Here is a 25559-nt window from a genome sequence, read left to right as displayed (position 1 = left end):
CACGGTGTGGGGGTCATACGGTTCCACTTATTGGTCAAAAAGTCAATATCAATGATCAATATTTCTACCGTCTGATATGTCTCGTATATATACTATGTAATCATATTGAGATAAGATGAGGTCCGTATCAATATTGTTATGCGTAAGTGCTAGTAAGTACATGGTTTCTACTGAAAGACTTTAATTGGCTGTTTTATACTTCTAATTTGACCATACTTATGTAGTAACACTGAATACCCGGAGTTAATGTATTCACCAGGAATCATTAATCTAAACAATTCACCCGATCTTCACATTGATATATTTCACAATAGTCGCATTGGATGTACTAATAAACTCCAAGACCAAGCCATGCACTGGACGGTTGCATCAAACGCCGTAACTCCAAGTCATACGCCCAGCTGAAAGAAAGCAGAACAAGACTTATTCCTATAGTACGTATAGTAATACCGCTAGGGTATATGGACCGAAGCAAATCTATCACCTCTAAGATAAAGCAAATTCAGCCGAAAGGGCCATGGAACTTATTGCAGAGCTATAGGCGCCAGCGCAGCGAGCTCTACGGCTTCTTCTTCCTTTTTCCGCTTTTCGTCTTCTTCTTTGGCACGAATTTCACTGTAGGCGGCCTCTCTAGCTTCTTTCATGGCAATCTGGCGGATCTGCTCGTCCTTGGGTAGTTCATCAAAGTTCTTGACGTCCTCGTCCCAGGCTCGGATACAATCGCTGTTCCAGTTGCATCGTTCGACTTCGCCGTACATTGGGTGATTGTACCTCGGATGTGTACTGGGCCACATCGAAGCGTGGTAGTGGTGCTTTACCAGCGCTGTACGCGCATCGTGGTTCCCCGAATCCGAGTGGCCCTGGCCCGCTGCGAAGGCTTCTACTGTCAGCACTAGAATTCCTCCCACAAGCTTGGACTCAGCTAGATTGTGGAAGGACTCCCACGTCACTTGCTGGCCACTTCGCGCACTCATCTCGGCCAAAACAGCCTCAGTGAAAGCAGAAGGCCCTGTCCCGCTGATAACCTCATCAAAGTCTAGCTGGATATTAGAAATCGACACTTTTTGCTTGCGCGATATCTCTTCGAGCCATTGGAGAATCCCGTTTATCAACCTCATCATTACTGGCAACCCTGGCTTGGCCATGAAAGTCCATTGACAGAATGACCGGGATTTAGACCCCAGAATTGGATGGTCGTACCATCCGGGCTCATCGATCTCCACGCCAATGACGAGATCGACATCTTTTGCATCGTAGCGGTCTGGGATGAAGCGATCAATTGGTCGCAGAGCTTCAACGTCAATATCAGTGTACACACCACCTTCGACGTACATGACAAGGTACCGAAGGAGATCCGCTTTAATAATCCTTGCAGTGAGCGATCGGTACACATTAACGATGTCCGGGCGATTCAGACCCATTGGGCCAAAGTGAGTTTCAACGTAGTAAAGGTCATTTCCGTCTGTTAGCACCTCGTACCGATGCCCTGGGTTTTTCTGGATCCATGTTCGAGCTACCGAGAGATCGCGCTCTTCAAAGGCTAGTGGGTCAACTTTCCAGGTCTGCCAGACTTTCCGTGGAAACTGGCCTGTCACTAAGCTGGTTTCATAGGCAAGATTTCCTTCAGCTCCATCCAACGATCCGGAGCCTGACAGATACACGATGCACAGAATACACGCGATGCATAGCGGGTACATCTTGCGAATATGCTTCATCTTCGTCTCGCCACCGAGGACAACAGACATGTTTCCAGTGTCAACACTAGGACCACAAAGTATCTGAAAAGAAAGGGACAGGCAATCGTGCCAAGTGGTAGCATCTCAAGAAACAAAAAGATGTTGTAATGGGGAAAAAGTCTTTAGATTGTCTTGTTGACATGAGCTAGTCGCAAATGTTCTAATGAAGGACTGGGCGGGTTACACAGAGGGATAAGGCCCGGCAACACTACAGTATGGTCGGAGCAAGCTTACTGCGGATATAGTTGTAGAGAGAAATCCACCCAGACGGTACATGTACTCATCATAGCCAGGACACGATCGACTGATCTCCTGCTCGCCCGCAGCACCTCCGTGATAAGCAAAGGGGCTGGCAGCTGTAACCTCAAATCCGAAGCAAGTGGTTATGGGTGGCTGCAGTTGTGCAACCTCTTTCCCATTCCGCGAGTAGCTATATCCACCAGGTGAAAACTCCTGTGTATCGTCCCATCTCTAGAGTATTCGCGTCCAATACATCCGGGAGGAATGCGTGTCTCTGGTTATTTCTCCTCGCGGATTGGATGGGTCCTTCAGGGGTGATATTATTGCATTTAGTGGAAAATATATTCGGAGATGAAGTGCTTCAATCTTTGTATGCAGTGTCACCCAGCCGGACAGCCACAGTGCCAGTCTAATTGAAGTATTGGCAGCTTCATTGCCACGTCTCCTCACCTGCTCGGGCGGCTCCGACTAGAAGACTTCTCCGTTTTGCTCAATTTACCAGTAAGGGTAATCATATTTCATGGTCGATGCAGCTAAAGAGGACTCAGGGTGGCTGTGATGTCCTTGTGTCCAGGAAAATAACGGAGGTGGTGGACAAGAGTGGCAGGGTTCGCCAGCCGCGACTCAGGCTTATTCAACTGCGCCTGTCGGTTGTGTCGAAAATTTCGGACCAGCATTACACCATAATAACCCTGCTGTACAACTCGGGCACTATCCACCATTGTGTCCCGTCTTTCGCGCTTTCTCACGTGTGACAAGGCCAATAACCCATTGTGATGCGATATCCGGCGGCTTCGCGCATGACGGGGTAGGAGGAAGATACAAGTTCAGGCCACAAATTCGTCTGCCCTCGGAACAACCGGTCAATGAAACCGAATTATTAATCAACATGGTCTACTGGTCGTTGTGAAATCCCTCAACGTTACTATTCCGGCGGTGACCCATTATTTATATCCAACTCGAAATCCAACTCTCAGCCGCAGCAGCAAAGTTATTTTACTTGTCTGTCTAATCAACTGTTGTTACCCAGTGCTTTTGCCAGACTCTTGATTAAATAACCTACATTCACTAGGTCGTTGATATTGAGAGAACCCTTTCTCTAGATAGCCGATCATATACGATGCATGCAAGAAGATTCCGTTCCTATCAATTTTTCTCTGTTACAAAATCCAGTACATCAATCTCAATGGCGACAGATATCAATGGAATTCTAGCCAACGAAAAGCCGGGGCAGAACGCGTCCACTGGCGGCCATGGCTTGAGAAACTCTCTCTTCCCTCGCACTCTCTGCAGTCTTGTTGAGGTTTTCACGCCCACATACTGGGCCACAAGCAGCATTATTGGCAGAAAACTTTCAAGGACGGCATATCTAGACGGTTTGCGCGGATTTGCAGCCTTTATGGTTTACTGGCTGCATCATCAGTTATGGGCGCACGAAGACAGCCAAATGAACAACGCATTCGAAAATGGTTTCGGATGGAACGGGCACCACTATTTTGCCGCGCTTCCAGGTGTTCGTATCTTTTTCTCCGGGGGGCATTTCGCCGTGACCGTCTTTTTCGTGATTTCAGGCTATGTGCTCTCAGTCAAACCACTTTCCCTGATCCATGCCGGTGAATTCGCCATGTTGGGGGAAAATGTTGGATCCGCTCTATTTCGTCGATGGCTGCGACTTTTCCTACCGGTTATTGCCACTACTTTTATTTTCATGACTTTGCTTCACCTATTCGATGTCAAGACATCTATAGTGGATAAAGCGCCGACATATCGTGAAGAGGTTTGGAACTGGTACAAGGAATTCAACAATTTTGCCTTCGTGTTTCGATCCGGCGGTGAGCCATGGTTTAGCTACAACTTCCACGCGTGGTCGATTCCTACTGAGTTTCGTGGCTCAATATTGATATACACTTCCCTCATGGCATTCTCCCGCTGTACTCGGAACGCACGACTGCTGTGCCAACTCGGCTTAATCTCGTACTTTATCTGGATTGCAGACGGCTGGTTTTGCGCGCTATTCTCCTCTGGCATGCTCCTATGCGACCTTGATTTACTTGCCGCGAGTGGCAACTTGCCTCGCTTTTTTTATGCACTAGAACCTTACAAACAGACTATTTTTTATTGCATGTTCGCCGCTTCCATCTATCTCGGTGGTGTACCCAGCCGAGACGCTGATATCTCTAAACTGTGTGGTTCATACGGATGGAAATACCTATCATATCTCAAACCACAGGCAATGTGGGACTACAAATGGTTCTTTTTGATTTGGGCCTCATCCTTCCTTGTCTCTTCTGTGCCGCGAATCTCCTGGCTCAAGGCCTTTTTCGAGACACACTTCTGCCAGTATCTCGGTCGTATCTCGTTTGCCTTCTACCTTGTTCACGGGCCAGTACTCTGGCTCGTGGCCGATAGGTTGTATGCTGCAGTTGGGTGGTCACGCGAATGGCATCAAGCCAACACACCCGGCTGGGTCAACTGCTTTCCTTTGCCAAAAAGCGGGCCCTTGGGGCTGGAGCCGAGTTTTTTGCTTATACATCTAAGTGTGCTACCCATGACGTTGTGGGTGGCAGAGATTGTGACGCGGGTGTTTGATGAGCCTAGCAACAATGTATCGCGGTGGTTGTACAATAAGACGCTTCTCCTGAGATAGCTGTGATGTCCCAGCTTTTTTTGTCTGTTTTTTTTTTAAGTTTTCTAGGGGCTTATATTTGTGGGTACGCCCGAAATTTCCGAGAATGACAACCGGGAGTATAAACCATGCCGCATAGGGAAAACTGTGTAGTCTGGCACCGAAATCCGATGTAACAGAGACCGCTAGACAATTTTATTTACCTTCAGATTTTTCAATACCTAATTCCGGGGCTGTGCTATGTTAACCGGCGTCATAAGGGGGGTTACTATTGGAGGATGGCGCAGGGCTTCTGGGTAACGTTGCTTGACCAGGTCAAAGTTTTCCGTAGCACACAGTCCGACAGCGGCTCATTTTAAGCTTCCACGTCCTGCCATTGACGTCGCCTCAAGGGAAACAGACATAAAACAAAAAGGCCAGTCAATGAAAATCTCGTTCTTCCAAATGTTGATAACCAGATTCAAAATTCTCCCAGCATGTTAGTCAGGGGAACAGTCCGGCTTCTCCCTCTAATTTCTCTGGCATTGGTCATCTTCTTTGCGATTGAGGGGTACAAACGTCATGCGTTGCTAAAGTCATGGTCGTTTGGATACGGCCAATGGGCCAAAGAGGTAGTGGTTCCATTGGAGATCTCAACGGAAGAGAGCCCGTCGCCAGGGCCTTCGCAGATTTGGAACCAAAATCCCACTGGCAGCAACGAGGATGGTCATATCGACTTGAGCAAGATCACTCTGCCACTACCCGAGCAAGATTCAGGTTTGTCGACCATTGATAAGACTCACAACGAAATATTTTCTCTCTCGACATCCTCGGGCCGATATTTTCCCATTTCGTTTGGTGAATACGAAACCCTTAATCCAAATATTATCCCTCACCCTTCGTCGGACAGTAAGTGGATTATTGTTGCACAACAGAAGACCCAGGATGACGTACCCGCCTATTCGAGAATCAGTGTCCAGCTAGTCTGTGACGCACTATTCCGTCCATCAGATGACGATTACGACTACAATAATCGTGATAACAACTACTTCATTAATGCTGGCGGCAAAAATGGCAACGAAAAATCACTAACATGTGTTACGACACCTAATATCCTCCCCATTGCTGCAACAAACTCTGGAAACCGATGCCAGGGCCGCTGGGAACCCTTGACTCTTAATGTCGGTCCCCACGACGCTCGTCTTTTCTACGGGCCACAGATTCCGTACGTGATCTATGGGTCAAATTCACGATATACCTGTTTTGGCCAGTGGATACATGATTTCCGCATGCTGTTTGACTGGATCCCGTCCCTCAAAGAGGGGGTTACAGGTATTGATGAAAGTGGCGATGTCTTTCGTACGCCGACGGAACTGTATCGCCCGGCCCCATATGGTGAGGTTGAGAAGAACTGGTTCATCTTCTGGGACACTAATGGCGATGCCTACGTGCATTATGACGTATGGCCGCAACGCTCGTTTGCGAAGGTTGAAAATCAAAAGAAAAGTCGTCTTCTCGGAGAACGGTTTCCAGATAATAGTATTGTCGGACCAGACCTAGCCATTCTGTCGAGTACGGCAGATTCAAGTTGCATGAACAAATATATGCCGGAGATACAAGATTTCAGCAACGAATTCATCCACCAAGCGACTAACTCTCTGTCAATCACTTTGTGCAAACGCTCTGAACTAATCTGCCAACCTTCTGATTTTAACACTTTTATATTTACAATTTTTCAGAAGAAGGTTCATGTTGGGGGAGCTAGGAGCTCTTACGAGCCTTACGCGATGCTCTTTCGCCGCACTGCTCCATTTGAGTTGCACGGTATCTCGACCAAACCATTTTGGATCCATGGCCGAAAAACGCTGCAGCAGGAAGCAGGTGCTCGTGAGATGGTGTACGTGACTTCAATGAGTTGGATGAACCATAGCCAGAAATACCATGGCTATAGCGATGACACCTTGTTCCTTGCATTTGGAATCGATGATTCTCGGACAGCAGGAATCGATGTTCAAGCAGGCGATCTGTTAAAGGATATGGGAATTTGTTTGAATAGTTGATTTTTTGTTTTGTTGGATAACTCCATACTTGTTCTGGACACGGCCGACGGGGGCAGATAACCCTAAAAGGCGGCAGGTTGCCGTAAATGGTAATTTTCCCGACACTTATAAACATTTCTGTATGCAATGATTTCGTCTATTTCGTCTATTTCTTTACACCTCTAAGAAGTAGTAAATATTAATCCATACTACATACACCATGCCTTCTGAGATACATTGGTTTTCTGGACTGTTGCTGGATTTTGACGGTACAATTATTGACTCAACCGAAGGTGAGCGACCATCGAGCGAAAGCATGTTAATATCCACACTAACGTTGATGCCACAGCGATTGAAAAAAATTGGAAACAGTAATTACTTTCCCAGTCTTTTTGCATGCTTGTTACATGTGACTGATTATACATAGGATCGGCGAAGATATCGGCGTAGACCCAGATGTGATTTTGGCGACATCTCACGGACGCAGAAGTATTGATGTCTTCGCAGAGCTTGATCCTTCCAAGTCTAACTGGGATTGTAAGTAGACACAAAAAGGATATGCCTTTTTCTTCTTTCTTTCCTTCTTTTTTTAATTTTTTATTGTTGCCGTCATTGTCGACTGCTGCTAACAGTCTATACTGTTTAGATATCTGCCAAATGGAAGGACAAATTCCTCACCTGTACGGCCAATCCGCCATTGAGATTCCTGGTGGACGACAGCTTCTTATCTCACTTGAGGATATGAATATCCCTCACTGTATTGTTACATCCGGGACAAATGCTCTCGTGACCGGTTGGCTGGAGATCCTCAAACTACCACGACCTAATCACCTAGTAGTGGCTGAAGATGTATCCAAAGGCAAACCCGACCCTACATGCTATTTAAAGGGCCAATTAAGGCTGTCAGGGATCAAAGCTGTCAACGATAAAGATTTCTTGGTTGTGGAAGATGCGCCAGCAGGAATCAGGGCTGGGCGGGCTGCTGGCTTCAAAGTCGTGGCGCTGACCACGACGCACACTGTCGAGCAAGTAAAGAACGCTGGCGCAGACTGGATAATAGACGATCTTCGAGACTTGAAAGTTTTTGATCGGGACGAAAACAATAGAGTTAGGATTGGTTTTGACAATGTGCGATTTTGCAAGAATAAGTCGGATATCATTTGACATAGCCACAATATATTTGCAACCATACGGGTTTTTGCGGCAACGCGGATGATGTCGCGGCAACGTTGTTGGATAAATAAACACAACTAGCGTCGCGGCATTTATACATTTCGGGAAATGACCTTTTATTCCTATTAGGTCAATCAAGATATATAATTCATCGCGCGGGAATTACGGGTATTATTTAGCGTATCCCCCTCAAGCTATCCTTGTAGGTGATTTTTCGGAGCATATATGAACCAATGGGAGTGTTTACGCCAGTAGATCATTCTAGCGACAGTCAGCTACGTACATAAACATGAAGATCCTATATAAATCGGGTCCTTTTTTGTTTATATTTAGATCAATTGCTAATTATAACTTGTCAATTCGAGGTAATAACCGTAACTACCCAAAGATATTCGCCTTTCGGGCAATGCAACCCCAACTATCCTACTACATGTATCACTAGTAATCACTATATCGCCTAATCGAAATATTTAAACAAATAAAACTGCTTCATGTTCTTTTCACGTGACCGGATTCCAACATCTTTTGCCAACGAAAATTGACGTCTCTCGTTGGCCCCTCTTTTCCTGCTGACGGCGCCGAGACGAGGCTGAAACGCTATAATAATCAAGTACCCTCGTGTCTACCGTATTTCTCTTATATTTTGACTCATATTCGTCAAACTCAAGTAACTTTTTTTGCTCTTGTAAATCTCACCTATACACAAAAATGGCGGCTCTCGAGCACTATCTTGCGTCGCGCGGAACAGCAACATCATCAGCCCTAGGACCCGGCGCCGTTATTACCATCATCCTCTATTTAATTGCTGCCGTGTTGGTGCAATATGTCTATGGCCAAGTCTTCACTATGCTTGCTGCTGTCGAAGACCCTAGTCCGAATATCTACATGCACGCTAGCATTAACGCCGTTGAGAATTCCATCGACAAAAGGCCCATAACCAGCTCCCCTAGCAGCATAATCAAACATCTCAAGGCCCATGGCGGTCGTCTATCTTGTTTTCGTGGCTTCTGGTTATACCTGCTGATTAGTGTTACCGGAGGTATCATCGTGTCTCTATTTTGTCTTTTAGGTTCAGTGGGTTATCACTTAGGGTCATTCATGGCTACACCCATTGTATCCGCCCTTCAAGTTGGCTGGATTCATCTTGTCATTTCGAAGCCATCAACAAAGACACTTTGGTCTCGCATCCCGCCCTTTCGCTGGATCTGGTGGTCCAGGATTGCTTCAGCTGCTTTCCTGCGCTCCATTGCTGTTCAACTTGTCGCGTGGGTTATTGCTCCCATCGCGTCCACCATGAGCACCGGCCTAATTCCCAACCGTGACAATATATATCAATATGTATTTGGAAAGGTCGGTCTACTGAGTCTTGGTCTGATACTCTATGTCCTTATCCAAATGCCCGCTGAAGCTACATTTATTCGCGTGGCTGCATCTATGCTACCAGACGATGACGAGACTATTGTTCCCTTTGATCGCTCCTTTGGTGGCAAAGTAACCCCTAAAATTGTTGGAGGCTCAGGCAGAATTGGTATTCTTGACGCGTGGCGTTCCTTCAACAGAGAGTCGCAGGTGCTTGTTGTCAAGGCTGTTGGTTGGAACTTTGGCCTTCAGATAGCTCTGCTGTTCGCGTTTGCCATTGTTTTTATCTTACAGACCTTGATTTGATAGATAGGTATTTATGTTTCTACGAGCAGTCACTGATCGAGACTGGATCTAGTTGTCGTCTTGCAATTTTTCGGTGATATGAAGCATTGAATTGTTGTAGCTCTAATGTCTAGGGATATATTTGTCTCTACAACTGATGTAAATACTTCGTCTAGGAGATGTAGTGAATTTCGGGAATGAGAACATTGAAAATAAAATAGAAGGGAATGAAATTTCAAACCGGACAGGAATAACAACTATAAATCTGTTTTTTTGTGCAGAATCTAGGATGGGCCAGGAAAATTTGGGATATATGTATAATTCCATCCTACTTTAATGAAAACAAGTACAACGGGCCAGGCCAAGTACGAATCAGGTTTCAGTTTCCATTATTTCCCCTGTTCCACCGTCTGATGCTTGCAAGGTAGAGGTGTCCCTTCTTGTTCGCCGCTGCGTAGGATGAGTTCGATCTAACAAGTTTTCTGTTAATATAATATAACACAGGTTTTCCATCTTTTGAGTATGCTAGAAGCTTACCAATTCGAGGTCTGCCAAAGCAGCCTCGGGATCTTGCTCTGGTCGGACAATCCCAGAAGCAAGACTTTCTCCCCAAGCCCTAATTTCAGGGGGGACCCCCGTTCTTTCGTTTGGAATGGTTTTCACTTCTTCCTGACCATCACGAGAAATGGTCACCTTGTCCTCTTGGATCTGAATCCAACCCTTCTCACAAGCAATGGTCCAGTCGTTTGCACGCAATGTAGTGCCTCGAGATATTTGGAAAACGCCAGTGACGCCAGACTTTGTCCGGAGAATAACATCAGCGGTATCAACCGGAGGAAGATATTCTTGAAGCTGGTTAGTGAAAGCAGACACCTTGGCAATCTCATTTCCAGGATGCGAGTCAAGGAGAAGTCGGAGTCCTGCCATATGATGCACACCGCCATCAAGAATATAGCCGCCTTGGTGTGTTGGAGTTCTCCGCCACTCGGTCACTAATAATGCAAAAGCATGGAAGTCAGAAATGATTAAAAATTGCCGATGCAAAAATGAGAGGTAACCTACGGTTGAACTTCCAATTCAGCGTAATAAATCCTTGCTGACGTCCCTGGAAACCAGTAATTTTTCCAAGTGTCTTGATCTGCTCAGCTGCAAACCGATAACTAGCTAGGAAGCGCCAATTCTCCGCGATCGTCCAGGTTGGTCCCTTGATCTCTGAGCGATACCATTTAATCAATTCCTCGGCTTCCTTGACATTTTCTGCCACTGGCTTTTCGGATAGAACGTGCTTTCCGGCCAAAAGTGCAGACTTGATATAAGGCGGTTGGTTTGCGATTGGCAATCTGGCATCAGTCAATGTCATGACTAATATCACAGGAGCCTTAAGACGTACGATACAACGATAGCCTGGATATCCGTGCGCTTCAACAGTCCATTAAATCCTTCACCCGATTCGTCTGAATAGAGCTCGACAGGGGTGGTAACCGCGTCGGCGATGGACTGGGCAGACTTGACAGTCCGTGAGAAGACGGCCTTTAAAACGATGTTTCCGGCAGCTTCAATAGCAGGCTATCAAGATATTGTCAGACAGTTGACGAAACACGTGTTTTAAAATAGCTTACAGCATGCTCTTCTCTAGCCCAGATCCCTGAAAACATGTTAACCAGGCACCAGACACAACGGGCTATGTCCCAAACTCACCTCCACCGACAAGTGCGACTCCGATTGACATATTAGCGATAGTTGTGTATACAGCGTTATCAGCGATTGAAGGGTTTCTAATGCAAGATATAGATACGGTCGATATTATATGAACTTCCAGCGGAGAAGGAGAGAATACCGACGCGGGGCGCAAGACGCGATGCTGAAAGTATAAATCCCGGCCCAGTCTCCGCACGCAATTGATACCCCGCATCTCCAGCAAAAGCTTCATGGCGGGACCTTTGCAATCGCCGCCTTTGGCTTGGACAGGGCAAAAAGTAAAAATCTACCAGCTGCCCTGTTATATAGAAATAAAAATGCAGTGGATTTATTCCACAAACTGCATCAGCAGTCTCCAGTCATGGCCCAAAAAACCCTTCAAGTAGGGGTTATCGGCGGCGGCGACGTTGCTCAAATAGTACATCTGCCAACCTTCATGTTTCTGTCGAGCTACTACAAAGTCACGAAAATCTGTGATGTATCTAGAAAAACAGCAGACCACTGTGCTACCAAGTTTGGCATTCCTCACGCAACCACCAATCCCGCAGACATTTTCAACGATGCCAACATCGACGTCGTAGTGGTGCTCACATCGGACGAGTACCATGCCCCTTATACCATTGAAGCTCTTCAGAAAGGGAAAACCGTACTTGTCGAGAAACCCATTACGCTGAGTTTGCAAGCTGCTCAGGAGATCATTGATGCAGAACGTTCTGCACCCAACGGAGCACGAGTCTTTGTCGGATATATGCGTCGGTATGCGCCGAGTCTGCAGGCATTCAAACGCGAAGTAGCTTCTATCGAAAGTATCAAGTATGCTCGCGTTCGGGACATTATCGGGCCCAATTCTTATTTTATCTCGCAGTCGGGGACAGAGCCAAAGAAATATTATGACGACATTGATCCTGCGGCCTCCCAAGACAGGAAAACACGCCTGGAAAAGTTGCTTGAACAGGCATGGGGGGTTCCATTTGCGGATCTCAGTGCAGAGCAAATGGACTATTGCTGTCTTTTGGCCAATCTTGGAAGCCATGGGCTTAGTGTGATGAGAGAAGTTCTAGGCGGGCTCCCCGAAGAAGTATTAGCCTCCACCGATAATTCCAGATGGTATACGACAATGTTTGAGTTCAAAAATCAAAAATCTCCACATGACAGATTTACCTGTTTGTATGAGACTGGAATCGATTCTGTGCCACGATTTGACTCTCACGTTGCCGTCTTTGGGGAAAGGAAGAGTGTGAAGATTTGCTATGATACACCTTTTGTCAAGGGCCTTGGGATCACAGTGGAAGTTGAGGAATTAAATGAACACGGGGAAAAGTGTCACAGGTCCATCCAAACATCATATGAGGATGCGTATACAGCAGAGCTGAAAGAGCTGTATTGGTGCGTAGTTGACGGAAAGCCGATCAAAACCAACGCACTGGATGCCTTGGATGATTTAAAGTTATTCAAGATGATGATGTGCAAATACCCAGAGTATAAAAGAGGTTTACATGGAAAAGGCTCCAATCAAACTGGCTTTTTGCCATCTGGTCCTTGAGGGGGGGGGGGGGGGGGTTCTTACGGGTGATATGCATCTTATATCAATTGGTAGTTTGGTCTACCTCAATGCAAGAATTATATTTGGCGTTTTTTTTTATTGGGTCCATGCTAAACTCAGTATATAAATCTACAAGGCTTTCTTTGTACTTTGACCGTTTTATACTTCACTTGAACACATGTATTAAGCGTGCTGTTTTTAAATGTTACTCGAGCATGCACGAATATTCAACCTCGTAATTACTTCTTTTTTTCGGAAAACAAATTCTAGTTTCAAACCTCCACAAGCTCCATTTTAAGGACCCTCGCAATCTCTCTCTTGAGTTTCTCGGGGCGAAGACAACTAGTGCAGGGTACTACTTTGAAGTCTGAAGCGACGTGTTCAATCGTGTCGATAGAACAGTTGTATAGAACCCTTCTCCTCTTCGCATCATATATTTTCCAGGACCAAAGACGCTTGTAGAACCTTTCCAATGGGTCGTGAAAGCACGATTCACAGCAGCCGACTTCCTGTACAGCCCTGAGGAGCCTGGTCACAAGTCGACGGGTGGCTTTCACTCTAAGACAGTCGATCTCGGCTAAGCACCATATTAGTTTCTTCCTTTTTTCGCGTGTATGATTATAAAATATCTTACCGATTAAGTGCTTGGTGCCTGGTAGGAAAGGAGTAACGGGACGCTCTCTCATTGTTCTGATACTGTTTTGCTTAAAAAAGTCGGCCCCATATTGGTGTCCGAGCAAACGAAAAACCCAAAGGGCCTGGAGATTATTACTAAAAGACAGATAATTCTTCTCCTCGCCTTGAATGATGTGTTTCGTCCAAATCTCCGTGTATGGAGAACAGATTTCGGCACACTCGAAATAGTCCATAATGACGGCGAATAGGACGAGCTTTTCGATGCTCATAGCCCTTGTCACCTTATTGCCATGTCCATGGATGATATTCATCAGTGTTACCATGGAATTGACATCATATTTTTGGACTTCATGCTGCATTACTTGCCCAGGCTGCCGTGGGCCACGCCATTTTTCACTCAGAGCTGCCTTCCAGTAACGGGATGCCAAGGTAAGATGTTTTGAAGACACCCTCATCAGGATTTCTTCTTCTTTTTCTTTTTCTTCCACGTCTTCATGATATGATGGATCGTTATCCCGGTTCACTTCATATGACTCCCTATAAACCCCCAGTTGCGGTCCATCTGGAGACCGAACCTGTTGACGTCGCCTTGGTATGTAGTCACAGCCCAATATGGTATAAGGATCATCGGAATTTCTCAAAAGAAGCAGAGTGTCTCCTTCTGGGTCAAAGATATATTTGCTGTTCATGGTGGGCCTTCTGTCGTCGTCGAGAGAAAGATTCGCACATGCACCAATTTAGGTATATAGAAAAGCAATTTACAGCGATTTTTTTTAAAAAAACATTTTTTAAATCAGTACCAATGGCAAATTTGACATTCCAATGTTTTTTGGGAGATACTTAGAAAGATAAATAGATCTATTAACCGGCGCCTTAAGTAGGGAAATTACCAGCAACAGTTGAAGTAGCACAATGGGCGGTGACATCCTGGGCTCACCGGTTGTCGGTCTGGCCATTGTCTGTCTTAAGCTTCAGTGGCAAACAGCATGTAACATTTTAAACAAAAAAGATGAAAGATGAAAGAAAAATGAGTCTTTCACAGGATCAATTGATTATGCCAGCTAAGCGGTTTCTCTCAATGACATTGTATATTTATAGCCTCTACCCATTTTCCTCCTAAAAATTCCACTTCAGCTTTGCATCCCTCATCAGCAACATGTTGAATAATTTTGTTAGAGTCTCTCTATCCGAGCTGTATAGCACTGAAGTCGACTACGACCTCACCCATATGGGAGAGAGTCTGATCGTCTTGCAGAATCCTTGCACTGAGTTTGCTTCGGGGTCGCCTTCCAGACCTGCAAGCATCGAAGCGTTGGAGGGTGATACTAGACAAGTTGTATATCGCGTTTCACTACACTGTCTGGCCCAGGCCTCTTCTTGCGTTAGAAGTATCTTTTATCGTGTGAGCGATCCTTTTACATATGATGGCCAGTCGGGAGCCCGTCTTGACATATCGCAGGAGTGGGATCCTGCTGCCCTGTTGGTTATTCTTCGAATAGCCCATTTTCGATTCGACGATATTCCAGTCGTCATACCTGATGTGTATTTCTTGGGCAAGCTCGTGGTGATTGCCGACTACCTTGACTGTTTGGAAATACTGACTCCGTTCGCTGAGAGGTGGATACTTTATTTGAAAGGGCCGTGGAACTTGGGTTCGGCCACTCTTCCTGATGATTACCACATCCCCCGCCACTTTGCCGATGCTACAAGCGTACGGGAAGCGACTATTTGGGTGTATATGTGTTGGAGGTTGGCATTAGATGAACCATTGAAAAAGGCCACAATTTCTCTCGTTGCCAATGCCAAGGGTCGTATCGACAATCTGGGATTACCTTTTAAGGCTAGCTTACTAGGTACATTACTATATATTCTTTTCCCTTTGCAATTATATGCAAGTGACACTAACAACAGACCTTTCTAGACAAGTTGGATAACGCGCGAGAGGAGCGACTCCAACAATTCTTCGGCCAAATAGACAAGACTCTCTCAAATCTCGATAACTTCCAAGACGACGAGGCACGAGACAACCAAGGGAGACAATTTCACCGTGCGTTTCTTTTCCACATTGCCTGGAAGGACTATGTATGGCGCTGTCCGGGGCAGCGGCCGTATCGTGGCGAGAGCCTCAAAGAGAATTTGCTCTCTTTTTGGGCAAAACGGAAAGAAATGATGACCGATGCTCAAATGGAAAGCCTGCCCCTTTCAGACGAGGTTGAAGACTATCTTCTCGACATGTATGCGTCTGTGGATGGTCTTGGCGACTTTGAAGGATTGGATATTTGGGAGTGTATTTCAGTATAGAAACTATAAATATTACTTGCCGCAGTGTATTAGTATTACTCTTTTTAATGGCGTCTTTTACCAATTTTATGCGGATTCATTGCAGGCTGCCATAAATTTCCTCTTTGGGACATCGCCCACGTGACGGCTCCTTCCCCGCAGTTCCGAGGCCGCCCTCCCTCGGTCCGCGCTAATATTCTCCGCCAACACCGGCAATGTGCCTGACCGTCTCTTGTATCTGATCTGTCCATCAATTATAAGGCCCGAGTGTTGCCCGCTGTCTTCTGCAGAAGATGGACCTCTTCTACGTCTACATCCCGCTGTGTATCTGCCTGGTGTCGTTTGCCGTCATCGTCTATCTCAACTAAATAATACGCTGTGTGCTGGTTGTCAGCGCCAGTGTTACGTGTCCACCTATTCTATATCGAAGTCGTTCGCCAAAATGTCAGAATCCCCAGATCTGCCATCCTCCTACGCCGCCCTTCCTACCAAACACATCAAACTCTCTCACGTTCCGGCCGACTCACCGACCCCGACCAAGGTCATCCTCGTGACCCTATATCGACCAGAGAAACACAATGCGTGGATCGCAGAAATGGCACGGGAGCTGGAGGCGGTGTACAAGCAATTCGACATTGACGACCGAGTCCGCGCCGTCGTGCTGACCGGCTCCGGCAAGATGTTCTGCGCCGGGGCCGATCTCGAAGTCGGATTTCTCACTGGCAAGGCCGCAAAGGACATTGCCGACCCCGGCGGCGCCAGGGATCACCGCGACAGTGCCGGCTGGGTAACTCTGGCCATGCACAACTGTCGCAAGCCGACGGTGGTCGCTATCAACGGCTCTGCAGTCGGCGTGGGCATCACCAGCACGCTGCCCGCAGCCATCCGCGTCGCGCACAAGGATGCAAAGATTGGATTCGTGTTTGGCCGGCGCGGACTGATCATGGAAGGTGCATCGGCCTTTTTCCTGCCCAAGTTGATTGGACACTCGCGTGCTCTGCATCTTGTCACGACCGGCGGTGTCTATCCCGCCTCGCATCCGCTGCTGTCAAACCTGTTTTCAGAACTACTCCCCACGCCCGAAGCCACCGTGGCTCGCGCGCTGGAACTTGCCAGCGACGTTGCCGAGAACACCTCGGTCGTGGCTGGCGCGGTTATGCGAGATCTGATATGGCGAACGCCGGGAAGTGCGGAGGAGACGCACTTGCTGAATTCGCGGCTGATTTTTGATATGTTTGGAGGCACAGACAATGCCGAAGGGGTGGTCAGTTTCTTGGAGAAACGCAAGGCAGATTTTACAGGCAGTTTCAATCGGCCAGAAGATGTGCCACCTGCGTGGCCGTGGTGGACGCCAGTGGGCGTGGGGAAGTGGCCGCGCAAGTCGCATTTGTGATGTATCAAATTATCAGTTGCTAATAGTATATATTATTCATATCTGTGTGCTTTTGGTCTTCATACCATATATAAACCAAGTAAATGGCTTCAATGTACGTGCTACCAGATATGACAGCCACAGTACATGCCAACTATATAGGAAAACATACATATATATACACTAATACAAATACTTAAAGTCAACCTCGCCATCACCCGTCTTCACTCTCCTATTATCCTGCTCTCCCGACGACGCAATCTTGTTCTTCACCGCCATTTCCTTGCGCAGATACAGCATCTTTCCGACAACAATCACCTGCGAAACACATATCGCACCCAGCGAGAACGAGTTGCCGAGTACATACGGCGATTTACGGTAGATCTGGCCTGCCACGATACCCGCAGTATTTCCAATTGTCTGCTGCAGTCCCACGGCAACGGCACGACGGTGATGCGGCGCGACATTCACATTCAGCCAGGCGAGATTCAGGCCCGGACCCAAATACACGGCAACGGCGCAGAGATAGGTGGCAAAGTACTTGACAGCATTGTTGGACACGGCGATTAGCAGAATGTACCCAACAATCGAGAAAATATTTGCGCAGAATAGGAAGACGGCAAAGTGCGAGGTGCGGTCCGCGAAAAAGGCGACAATGGTAAAGACAATCGCCGAGAAGATGTAGACGGGCACAGTCAAGGCATTGCTGTGTAAGGTGTCGTATCCCATAGAGCTAAGAATCGAGGGGAGAAAAGTGCTGAAGCCGTAGAGCAGGATATCCTGGCAGAATTGGATTGCGCCGCTGGTAAAAAGTCAGTCAGTCACCTTAAGCCCATCATCTTTTTTTTTTGTTTAAAGTAAAGAGTAGACTCACCTAAAGTACAGCTTTGGATCGCGGATCTCGATCCAGAACTCGTCCCAAGTGAACTTCTCAGCGCCCATGTAGTGGCGTCGCTGCTCGTTGCGCACTTGCATCATCCACTTTTCTTCCTCGTTGAGAAAGTATGCATTGCTGGGGTCATTTGGCAGTCCGAACCAGATCCACACGGCGATGAGCATGCTGAAGCAGCCTTCGATGATGTACACCCATCTACAATGGTCAGTAACACACTACAACAAGAAAAAGAAAACGAGAAATACCTCCAGCCAGCCTTGCCCGCCACGCCATCCATCTGCAGCAACCCATAGGCCAACAAACCACCGACTGCTCCAGAGATAGCAGCACAATTCATAAGATACGACACCCTCTTCGCCTGTTCCTCGCGGCGATACACCATTGTGAGGTACAGATTCAGACAGGGAAAGAGCCCGGCCTCGCAGGCACCGAGAATCAGGCGCGTTGCATACAACCCGCCAATGTTTTGAATGAAGCCCGTGAAAATAGTCGTCAGCGACCAGACGATACACAGCGCCGTGAGCAAGTTGCGCGGCGTGATCTTTTTCATTAGCATGGCCAATGGCGTCTCAAAGGTCACATAAGTAGCATAGAAAATAGACACGGCGGCGGCGAATTCAGCTGTCGAAGCTCCAATATCTTGCGGCATGCCGGCGATTTTGACGTTTCCTGAAACTGTTGTTAGTTTTGTCTGCAATACAGGTATATATGATGAGGTGAATAAAGACGTACCAATGTTGCTCCTATCCAAGAAGCACGACAGATACGAAAACATAATCACAGGCACAAAGGCCAAATCGAGCTTGGCCAGCAGCTTCTTCTCCTTGGCCGGGTCGAGCTGGACGTTGGTCAGGTCAGAGCCGCATTCGACGCTGACGCCGACGTCGGCGTCAGGCGTCTTTTCGTGCTTGTCGTCGTTCAGGTCGGACATTTTGATATGTATAGACAACAATGCTTCATGGGTAGGCAAACGGTCGACTCAATGGGACCGAACACATTGGCATTTGACAGCGGCGCGTGCATCGCAATATATACAGACAGATGCTACGTCCTAACGTTGATAGGGGATTTCCCCACACTTCGAGCCGGCATCCTTATCAATGCACATTGCACACACGCGCAGTCCCACTGATATGCACGCGAGATATCCGGAACAGCGATAAACCTAGTTACGGGTCAACGTCCGATAGCGAGTCGAACAGGCCTGAGAGCGCGCTCGGCCGGCCAAGTGAGATACCGACGACCTAGTCTTACATGAATCGGACTAACTCCGTCGCTGTCGGCTTGTCGCCCACCGAGCCGGCGTCAGTATCTAATAGTATTAATTACTACTTACGAACTCAAATGGTCCATGACTCAATGGTTTAAACTTCAAACTCAATGTCTTTATTATTCTTGACTAGATGGCCTCCAGGTATATTCCAAACATGGCTGTCTGTCGGTTCGGTCGGTCGATATATTTACCGCATCGTCACCTGTTCACACACAGTGTTAGCAAACCTTGAATCAGATTAAATCAATGCCATATTATTGTGTAACTCACCAGTTCCTCAGCGCTGGTCGGGTGAATCGCCACGCAGCTATCAAAGTCCTGCTTGGTCGCGCCCATCTTGATAGCAACGCCGAAGCCCTGCAGCATCTCGCCAACGCCCAGTCCCAAAATGTGCAGTCCAACCACTTTTTCTTCCGGGCCCGCACAGATAATCTTCATTTGCGTCGGGTTCTGCTTCTTTTCCTCCACAGGGAAAACGTCGTAGAACATGTTTGTGAAGCGCGTCTTGTACACCTTGATCTTGTCGTCGCCGTAGCGCTCGCGCGCCTGGGGCTCGGTCAGGCCGATCGTGCCGATTTCTGGGTGCGAAAAGACCACAGTGGGGATGTTTTCGTATGACAGCTTGGCTGATTTGAGCTCGGGTGGGCCAAAGAGACGACTGCTAAGCTGCCGACCGGCGGCAATGGCGACTTGTACTTGTCAGTAACTTTTCTTTCTAAGAATACTAAATAGAAAGGGCTTCTTACCTGGCGTCAGCTCTGCCTGGCCTGTAACGTCTCCCAGCGCGTAGACACCCTCGACACTGGTGTTTTGGAAATCGTCCACAATGACATGTCCGGTGTGAGTCTGCTTGATGCCGGGGACCTCCAGGTTCAGATTCTCAACTTCGGGGGCCCGGCCAATAGCCCACAGAACCTCATTCACCTCGTGCTCTTCGCCATCGACGCCGACCAGTTTGAGCAGCTTGTCGGCACCTTTACCATCCTTGAGCAGCTGCACTTCCTTGAACCCCTTGTGCTGCTTGTGCACCTTGATGCCGACGGCTTCGTAGCGCTCGGTCATGGTCTGCTGGATCATCGGATCAAACTTGCGCAAGAAAGTGTCGCCGCGGATGAACATGTGCGTCTCGACTCCAACGGAAGCCAGCACCCCAGCCAGTTCAACGGCGATATAGCCCGCGCCCACCACAGCCCATTTCTTGGGGAGTTCCTCAATCTCAAAGAACCCATCGCTGGTAATACCGTGCTCGGCGCCCTGCACGTTCTTCGGGATAATCGGGTGCCCACCGACGGCGATCAGGATGTGCTTGGCCGTGTACCGCGTCTTTTCAGAACCGTCCGGACCCGTGCTGACCTCAATAGTCTTGGGCTCGACGAAGCGCGCATGGCCATGCACCAGATCAATGCCCTCCCGGTTCCAGTTGTTCTCGTAGGCGCCGTTCAGACGTTTGATGGTCGCATCACGGATATTCTTGAAGTGGGCGTAGTCGATGCCGATGTTCTCGGGGATCGCGTAGCCGTAGTGTCGCCCCGCGTGGATATTTTCGTTGATCGAGGCAAAGTTCCATGTCATTTTTTTGGGCACGCATCTGCAATCCGTTAGTTTTTAGTTCTTGTTCTTTGGGTCAGGTGTGTTTATATACCCAACATTCACGCATGTCCCGCCCGAGCGTTGGCTTTCGACAATCAGCGTCTTCGCGCCATACCACCCGGCAGCCCGGCGAGCACTCCCACTGCCACCGCTACCACCCCCAATGACAATATAGTCGTACGTCTTGGTCTCGACTGGCGCCATTGTAGAATACTGTGATCGAGCAGAACGAAGAAACGACGGCGACGAAGCAGAAAGCTGGCTAGACAACGAAGCGAGACGCGGAGCTGCGGAGGAGGAGGAGGTTATCGGATCCAGAATTGCGCCCGTTCCGGGTACGGCGGATGCAAACTCTTTTCTTCTAGGAGCGCGTGTCGTTAGCCAGCGCGCGGACACAGGTCGAATTGCAAGTCTGGACGTGGTGGTGGTCGCAGTCGTGGTGATGCAAGTCAGAGGGGAGCAGCGCGCGAGCATGCCGCCGACAACGGGAGGGGCAAGTTGGCGATGGATATATACGGGGGGGACTGGCACGTGAGGGGAGGAGCGAGCGAAAGATCAACACCACAGTGGTAGCACGACAGTACGTAGTAGTAATCAAGTTGGAGGGGCTTGCAGGGCTCAAGTCATGGAGGTGGACTCAGTGGAGAGCAAATCCTTTTCCCCTTCGCTACAAACAGTTAGCTCGGGCTTCCGCGGACGTCTAGAGCTGCCCATTATTAATGGCCAGCAGTAGATTTCTCCATTATTGATTACTAGATTTGCACGCTGACAAAACCGATAACCTCGTTAGTTGGCGGTTATTCATCGGCTTACATATGGAGTGATCCTGCAGGCTGGCGGGGTAAACGCCATCCAGCACGCACATTGCATGATAGTGCGACTCGTTAATAGTTAGTTACCACTTCTATGCCTCTATGCACGGATCAAAAACAGAAAGAAAATCGTCGTGTTCCCGCTTGTGTATCTATCCATGCAACTAATATATACAGTACTCCATACAAAATCAATATAACCATGACCAGCCATAAGATATCGACACCAATGTGGAATATGTAGACAGCACATGTCCGCTAGGACACAACCAAAATGCAAAATGTAAATGTAAATGCCAGCTTATCAGGCTCTAATATGATGTCCGCAAGAGACATATGATAGGTAGCGATTCCATGAATGGGAGAAGAAAAAAAGAAACTTCGTATCTAATCATGCGGTGACAGAGACGTGGGCTCTTCAATTAGAGGGCTCCCCCCAACAGCATCAAGCGGAGCAGCATGCAACGCTGGCCTCTCATCCGAGCCCGATGTACCTGCTAGACGGCGCTCCAGAGCTTCCGTCACCCATGCCGCTACCTCGGCATCGTCGGTCGCATCGGGCGAGAGCTGAGATGAAGGCTCTTGGGGGGCATCGGCGTCTCCATTCGTCGCCGTCGGGGGTACCATCAAGGACGTAAGCCACGGGTGGCGGAGAAGCTGCTTGTAGCTAGGGCGATTGCTTGGGTTTTTGTCAAGACATGCTCGAACAAATGCATGGGCATCGTCCGAAAAGTCATCCGGCAAGGTAGGTGGCTCGCCGTTGACAATTTCCTGTATAATCATTTAAATTAGCCGTAAATCCTAATTTCAACGAGGCTGCACTCACGTGTAATTGACTGAAGATGTTGTTGTACGTCTCCGGAGGGTACGGATATCGCCCCCGGGCACACTCAATCACCGACAAGCCCAAGCTCCAGATATCGCTCTGGACACTATAAGTTCCTCCACTCGTCCCCCCCGACTGCTGCATGCCGCCGCCAGCAATGCGTTCGGGGGCCATGTAGCTCTGGCATCCAATGTTGGTCTTGGCAATGCTCGCAACCAGGTTGCCGCTCACTCCAAAGTCGCAGATTTTGACCTGCCCCCGGCTGTTGGCGAGGATATTGGTGGGTTTGACGTCCCGATGGATGATGTTGTGGTCGTCCTTCAATGTCTTGAGACCCATGACTGTCGAAAGAGCCACTTTGCGCAGGATGTTCTCGGGCATTCCGCCCTTGTATAGTCGATCGACAGATCCGCCGTCCATGTACTCGACACAGATGTAGACAGCGCCTTCTTGGAAGAAGGCGCCATAGAAATCAATGATAAAAGGCGATACGCATCGGTGTAGAATGTCTAGTTCCATGATGATTTGGGCAAACTTTTTCTCGTCCAGCTCTAACCTGATCTCTTTCATTGCCATTACGACCCCGCTGAGATTGTCCTGTGGATTTTTTGAGTTTGGTGAAAGAACATCTTCCAGCCCCGCTGGCCGGCTGACAATTCCAGACAGGCCAAGACCTGGTCTTCGCAGGTGAGGCCGACTATGTCGTACTTTATACACGGTTCCGTAATTGCCCTTGCCCAGCTCTTCGAGCCGATCAACCTCGTCTAGGGATATGTTGAAACTTTGTCCGGACGAGAACTCGATGCCTCCGCCGTGGATGACGGCCTGGTCCTTGAAGTGCAGTGTGCCGGACTTGGTGTCGAGGAATTCAGAGTATTTGCTAAAGGCCGAATCGGTTGGGTCGTCGTGGGTGGGCTGGGCGGGTTGCTGGGTATCTGGGGCTGGAGGAGGCGGCCCTTGGGCATCAGACAACTTGAGACCTGGCTTGAGCCGCTTGGCGGCCAAACCACCTGTTTTCTGGCGCGGTGGTATCGACGGAGCCGACGCCATAGACGGTGGAAGCGGGGGTCGTGCAATAGGCCCTCTTCCGGGCAAACCTCCGGCGATTGGGAAGGGGATCGCATGCGGAGAGGCCGTTCCGGCGGCTGCTGGGGATGCATGTGCTTGATTTGACGAGGGAATTGCCCCCGTCGAAGAAGCGTGTGTGAGGCTGGCGGGAGTTCCCTGTCTTGACAAGGAGAATTCCTTCATTCGAGCCATGAGGTCCTGGTTCAGCCCTGCTGATTGTCCGCCAATGGAAGCTACTGGGCGCGGAGGCGGCACGCCTCCTCTCCGAGCAGCATTCAATTGGCCTAGAGGGTTTGTTGATTCACTCAGTTTCGCAGGTGCTCCCGGTCGTAGCGAGGGAACGGTGGTCGGCGATTTCGTGGCAGGTGGTGCTGATGCCGGCGAGGGAGGAGTCTTTGGTTCATTATCGGAGCCCGGGGAGATGGCGAAATCTTCCACGATCGGGGCTTTCTGTTCGGCTTCCATGGCGAGTGTTGAGGGCCAAGTCACACAGCAGCGCTTCTCGGAAGAATTCGCAGTTTGCGATGCTGGATGCGTCCCCGGGAGGGCGCAACGCAACAATCCGGCCACACGTCTTTTCTTGAATGCGACGTGGTCAGCAAGAGCCCCGAAGCAAGACGGACAAGTAGTCGTGTATTCTAATAGCGAGCAAAAGCGATATTATCGCAGCCAGTTGGCGACTGACAGGGGGAAAAAATAATCGATGCGGGGCTACAGCTGGTGTGTCGTGAATGATGAAAGCGCGCAGACTCGGGGTAAACTAGGGGTCGATTGGGGCGCAGACAGCTGCAGGGAGACTCGGTATCAGCAGTATCAGTCTTGCAGGCGACAACAACAAGAAAATGCACAGGCGAATGGTGTATGACTGTATGTAGTAGACCGCAGCGGCGGGGAACCGGAAGGAAGGCGAATGCAAAAAACCGACAATAGTGAGCGATAAGAAGCAGCGGAGCAGGTGCAGGAAAAGAGAGCAGAATGCACGCAGCGCAGGAAAAGACGGAGAAACGGGCAATCCAGGAGAGAGAGAGATAGTTGGATGGAGTCGAGGGGCAGAAGTGGAATACGCTTGCGAGTTGGGAGCAGGAGCACGGATGGCGGCGAGCGGGGAGGCGACGATTCGCGATTAGGCCCGGCGCGGGAGAAGGTACCAGCGGGCCCTGTGGCTGCGGGAACCACTCTTTTTATCATTTTTTGATCTTTTTTTAATCTCTTTTTTAAAAAAATATGTGTGTATACTTATTGTAATTATGTTTACTATGTTTATTATGTTTCTGCCTGCCAGCAGTTGGGCTGAAACTGCAGGTTATACAGGAGTCAGCCTGTTAGGGTTGGGCTATAAGGCTATGCTAGTATGCTAAGTTAGTTAGTTAGCACTAGCACTAGCATTGTGGCTATCGAAGTGTGGCGAAGTTGGGGGAAAAATGAAAAACTAATTATCGTTAGCAGCCAGTAGGAAGAAGCTGCTAGTTGATCGAGCGCAGCAATCGTGATCGGTGGCATATCTAATTCCAGCTAGTTTCAAGATGCATGGTGTTGCCACTTGATTCCGTATTTGAGAATAACAGTAATATACTCTTGCCATATTTTATTACTCCTCTGGTTGGCGGGCCGCGGCCCGCCAACCTGACCCAACGACTATCCTTGGACATAGTACTTGTTTTCGAGTAAAGAGCCTGTTTCCCACTGTCGATCCCAGTGAATGACGTGTGCAGTCGCAGCGCGCCTTGCCTTGTCATTGCTCGCATAAATCATCCGAGTAGTGCGACAATCCGGAATCGTCACATCCCTGATAGTGACTGTAGGGTTGTATTGCTGTATTATTGCTATACTGGATAATACAAGTATTGACATCATGCACTCGCTGGCGGCTGCGATTGGCCACAGCGGCGTCAATTGGCGCCAAATGCAGCTGCAGATGCTGCGCCACACGGCCAATCACATTGCATTGGCGCGCGTGTGGATCCCGCAAATCCTGCTATACACGTCTCCAATTGGCTGCCTGGCTGTTTTATTGAGCTTGGCCACCAGCTTGGCGGCCAATCACACAGGCAGAAATGGGGCTGGACCCATAGCGTCAGATAAGGGTTCTGATGATAACATTACTTGGCAGTCTGGCACCACGCAACGTA

At 48.6% G+C, this 25559-nt stretch overlaps 9 protein-coding genes across 9 annotated transcripts; 5 read left to right on the top strand and 4 right to left on the bottom strand.

Moving 5' to 3' along the window:
- Nucleotides 1–524: 524 nt before the first annotated feature.
- On the bottom strand, nucleotides 525–1745 carry TRUGW13939_09254 (uncharacterized protein; the record flags this gene model as incomplete). The annotated part of the gene is made up of 1 exon (XM_035492379.1): nucleotides 525–1745. The coding sequence occupies one exon, from the start codon at nucleotides 1743–1745 to the stop codon at nucleotides 525–527; it is 1221 nt and encodes a 406-aa protein (XP_035348272.1).
- Nucleotides 1746–3162: 1417 nt separating this feature from the next.
- TRUGW13939_09253 (uncharacterized protein) lies at nucleotides 3163–7784 on the top strand (the record flags this gene model as incomplete). Its single annotated transcript, XM_035492378.1, has 6 exons — nucleotides 3163–4532; nucleotides 5003–6478; nucleotides 6533–6627; nucleotides 6970–6991; nucleotides 7048–7157; nucleotides 7267–7784. The coding sequence occupies 6 exons, from the start codon at nucleotides 3163–3165 to the stop codon at nucleotides 7782–7784; spliced, it is 3591 nt and encodes a 1196-aa protein (XP_035348271.1).
- Nucleotides 7785–8501: 717 nt separating this feature from the next.
- On the top strand, nucleotides 8502–9458 carry TRUGW13939_09252 (uncharacterized protein; the record flags this gene model as incomplete). Its single annotated transcript, XM_035492377.1, has 1 exon — nucleotides 8502–9458. The coding sequence occupies one exon, from the start codon at nucleotides 8502–8504 to the stop codon at nucleotides 9456–9458; it is 957 nt and encodes a 318-aa protein (XP_035348270.1).
- A 368-nt stretch (nucleotides 9459–9826) lies between these two features.
- TRUGW13939_09250 (uncharacterized protein) lies at nucleotides 9827–14003 on the bottom strand (the record flags this gene model as incomplete). Its single annotated transcript, XM_035492375.1, has 9 exons — nucleotides 9827–9907; nucleotides 9975–10429; nucleotides 10500–10777; nucleotides 10828–11003; nucleotides 11057–11082; nucleotides 11136–11212; nucleotides 11477–11904; nucleotides 12957–13255; nucleotides 13313–14003. The coding sequence occupies 9 exons, from the start codon at nucleotides 14001–14003 to the stop codon at nucleotides 9827–9829; spliced, it is 2511 nt and encodes an 836-aa protein (XP_035348268.1).
- TRUGW13939_09251 (uncharacterized protein) lies at nucleotides 11497–12678 on the top strand (the record flags this gene model as incomplete). Its single annotated transcript, XM_035492376.1, has 1 exon — nucleotides 11497–12678. The coding sequence occupies one exon, from the start codon at nucleotides 11497–11499 to the stop codon at nucleotides 12676–12678; it is 1182 nt and encodes a 393-aa protein (XP_035348269.1).
- A 467-nt stretch (nucleotides 14004–14470) lies between the features above and the next one.
- On the top strand, nucleotides 14471–15615 carry TRUGW13939_09249 (uncharacterized protein; the record flags this gene model as incomplete). Its single annotated transcript, XM_035492374.1, has 2 exons — nucleotides 14471–15167; nucleotides 15236–15615. 2 exons carry the CDS (start codon nucleotides 14471–14473, stop codon nucleotides 15613–15615), a joined length of 1077 nt encoding a protein of 358 aa, XP_035348267.1.
- A 421-nt stretch (nucleotides 15616–16036) lies between these two features.
- On the top strand, nucleotides 16037–16987 carry TRUGW13939_09248 (uncharacterized protein; the record flags this gene model as incomplete). The annotated part of the gene is made up of 1 exon (XM_035492373.1): nucleotides 16037–16987. The coding sequence occupies one exon, from the start codon at nucleotides 16037–16039 to the stop codon at nucleotides 16985–16987; it is 951 nt and encodes a 316-aa protein (XP_035348266.1).
- Nucleotides 16988–17149: 162 nt separating this feature from the next.
- TRUGW13939_09247 (uncharacterized protein) lies at nucleotides 17150–21198 on the bottom strand (the record flags this gene model as incomplete). The annotated part of the gene is made up of 9 exons (XM_035492372.1): nucleotides 17150–17768; nucleotides 17841–18056; nucleotides 18107–18530; nucleotides 18594–18815; nucleotides 18977–19026; nucleotides 19326–19336; nucleotides 19405–19823; nucleotides 19881–20722; nucleotides 20777–21198. 9 exons carry the CDS (start codon nucleotides 21196–21198, stop codon nucleotides 17150–17152), a joined length of 3225 nt encoding a protein of 1074 aa, XP_035348265.1.
- Nucleotides 21199–21923: 725 nt separating this feature from the next.
- On the bottom strand, nucleotides 21924–23895 carry TRUGW13939_09246 (uncharacterized protein; the record flags this gene model as incomplete). Its single annotated transcript, XM_035492371.1, has 2 exons — nucleotides 21924–22307; nucleotides 22363–23895. The coding sequence occupies 2 exons, from the start codon at nucleotides 23893–23895 to the stop codon at nucleotides 21924–21926; spliced, it is 1917 nt and encodes a 638-aa protein (XP_035348264.1).
- Between the last annotated feature and the right edge of the window lie 1664 nt (nucleotides 23896–25559).

This window comes from Talaromyces rugulosus, chromosome V (genome assembly GCF_013368755.1).
Source record: "Talaromyces rugulosus chromosome V, complete sequence".
Taxonomy (NCBI): Eukaryota; Fungi; Ascomycota; class Eurotiomycetes; order Eurotiales; family Trichocomaceae; genus Talaromyces; species Talaromyces rugulosus.
The sequence above is the reverse complement of the archived record's forward strand: the minus strand, read 5'-3'. Positions and strand labels throughout refer to the sequence as shown.